Source organism: Montipora capricornis, chromosome 8, assembly GCF_036669925.1.
Source record: "Montipora capricornis isolate CH-2021 chromosome 8, ASM3666992v2, whole genome shotgun sequence".
Classification (NCBI taxonomy): domain Eukaryota; kingdom Metazoa; phylum Cnidaria; class Anthozoa; order Scleractinia; family Acroporidae; genus Montipora; species Montipora capricornis.
Window position 1 is genome coordinate 35886476 of NC_090890.1, and position 2500 is coordinate 35888975.

At 35.6% G+C, this 2500-nt stretch overlaps 1 protein-coding gene across 1 annotated transcript in view; it reads right to left on the reverse strand.

Annotated features, from left to right (window-relative positions):
* LOC138060741 (cysteine--tRNA ligase, cytoplasmic-like) overlaps nucleotides 1–2500 on the reverse strand; it is a 27569-nt gene that overhangs the window by 22397 nt on the left and 2672 nt on the right. The window contains exons 4-8 of the mRNA XM_068906598.1: nucleotides 1936–2034; nucleotides 1568–1633; nucleotides 826–909; nucleotides 665–715; nucleotides 116–205 (exon numbers count right to left, since the gene is read on the reverse strand). Coding sequence (XP_068762699.1) covers nucleotides 116–205; nucleotides 665–715; nucleotides 826–909; nucleotides 1568–1633; nucleotides 1936–2034 — 390 coding nt within the window. The remainder of the gene's footprint in view (nucleotides 1–115; nucleotides 206–664; nucleotides 716–825; nucleotides 910–1567; nucleotides 1634–1935; nucleotides 2035–2500) is intronic.

Here is a 2500-nt window from a genome sequence, read left to right on the forward strand (position 1 = left end):
ATTTCCGAATTAAGAATTACTCATTGCAAACAAGCAACCATCGAGGTAACTGTTCCATTCCCCATTAAAATATGTGAGGGTAAAAACACTAAGACTGCACGTAAAATGCACTTACATTTAGAGCTTTCATATCTTTATGGAATTCATTTTCCCAGTGTTGTGTGAGTTTTGCAAATATCCTTTGTTCTGTCACATTTGATCCAAACTGAGAGAAAATAAATTAGTAAACTCAATGCCCAGCATATTGCAGCAGTGTTACGCCCCGCGCTCATACAAAAATGCTCTGCAAGGGTTTAATGGCGACCACTGGGGAAGGGTTAGGGGGTAGGGGTAGAACATGAAGGGCACCATACATGTAGCTGAAACAACTCCTCAACCTAATCCAAAACCCCACCCCCTACCCCTCACCCCCTAGAACCCTCACCGCTCACCCCTACCCCCCCCCCCCCCCACCTCCGGAATAGACATGCCAGAGTAGTGCACATACAAATCTCCATTTGTAAAAAATCCCCTGACAAATTTTTCATTCTGAGCACCTCAAAAACGCCAGATGATTTTACTTAGTGTTTAGGTTAAAAACACATGGTCTCAAATCACATAAGTGAAATTTTCACTAAGGCTATGATTTGTTAATGCCATAATTTCAAATACCGGTAATGTGTACCTGCAAGTCCAACCAAGTTGACAGTGGATCACTTGCATCTTTCAGTAATTCCTGTAAAACCAATTGAAAGTATTATTAAATTAATTTTCTAGTGTTTCAGAGACAACATTTCACATTTTTTAAAATTAATTTTTCAATTAGCTTTGCAGTGGTCTCCTTACCTCCAAAGCTGGCTTTATAGATTCAAAATTACTGTTTGACACCTTCAAGTCTTTTAGCCTTAACATGGAGGATTTCACTTTCTCCTGGAAGGGAAAAAAATTGACTTCAAGATTCAATGTTGTGATATTGTAACTTTCGTATTTATTCACAACACTTTCATAGGTGACGACACATTTGAAATTAAATTTACAACACATGTTTCGGTCATGCAACGACCATCTTCAGTTGAAAGTAGAATTAATTTGAAGTTACATTTGAATTTATAATATGCTAAAGAAGGATAAATAACAACGTGAAATAAATTGGGAATCTAACAAAATAGCCAAAGGTAACAAAAAAGAGTGTACAATGGAACATGTTGATTAGAACGAGAGAGTTATATTAACATGATATAATTGTTTGTTTAAGCAATTACATGTATATCATTGCTTGTTTAAGCAATTATATCATGTTAATTTAACTCTCTCGTTCTAATCAACAAGAGTGTACAACATCCATTGTACACTCTTTTTTGTTACCTTTGGCTATTTTGTTAGATTCCCAATTTATTTCACATTGTTATTTATCTTTGCTTAGCATATTATAAATTCAAATGTAACTTCAAATTAATTCTACTTTCAACTGAAGATGGTCGTTGCATGACCGAAACATGTCTTGTAAATTTAATTTCAAATGTGTTGTCACTTTTATAAAAATTGTTGTTAGTCTGCTTCTTTCCAGAACTTTCATAGGTATACTTACAATAATTCTACTATACATATTTTTCTTGTCTTCATCTGTACTAGTTTCCATTTTTTTTACATAGGGCTGAAAGACAAGAATGACACACACATTGACAAAATGCCTGGCAGAAGTAGATTGTTTGCATGCTTTTCTACAGCACAGCCAAGAGCCCAAATAAACCACATTCAACACATCAAAATTCAAGTATTCAAAGTCAAAAGGCATCACTTTGAGGCTTTGAAGAAAACAACTAGATAATAACGTCTTTTTTTCTTTCCACAGCCCCAAGGTTTGCCATCTTAAGTCAAATTTTAACCTATCAAAAATGGACAATAACAGCCTGGCAGTTACAAGTCTTTTTTCAGCCTACACATTTCTCAGTTTACCTCAAGGGCAGCATTTACATCTTCTATAATTTTCTCTGGAGAATTGTTCTCCTCGTTGTATTTCTCTAAGAGATGATTTCTTCTGGCTCTGAAAATAATCTGTCAAAATTCAACACAGGTGATCGATATTAATAAAAAATAATACCGCTAGATAGTCGTTACTTCCATTAACAGTAATACCTCACGAAACAAGTGAGTTGCCTTTCACCAGGTGACAGAATTTAACAATATTTGGAAACTGTTTCTTTTGTTGTTCAATACCTTTCATTTTACAGACCCAATGAACACTAAATGTAACAGACTGAAGCCTGAGGAGGGCTTGATCAGATAGCAATTTTAAAATGGCAGAGCTGAGGACATGAAGGTATTTTAATACTGGGATTTATCTGTCTAAATCCCAGATAGAAGGAATTTTCCAGTATACATTTCTAATAAGGAGGGTTAAATCCATATACATGTAAATCGCTCAACTGACGTCCCTGTGCCTGATGTATCCTATTCCTTGTTGGCACCCATCTGAGGGCAAGTGGAATTTCTAGGAAAGAGCATTTAGCAGTATGCAGCA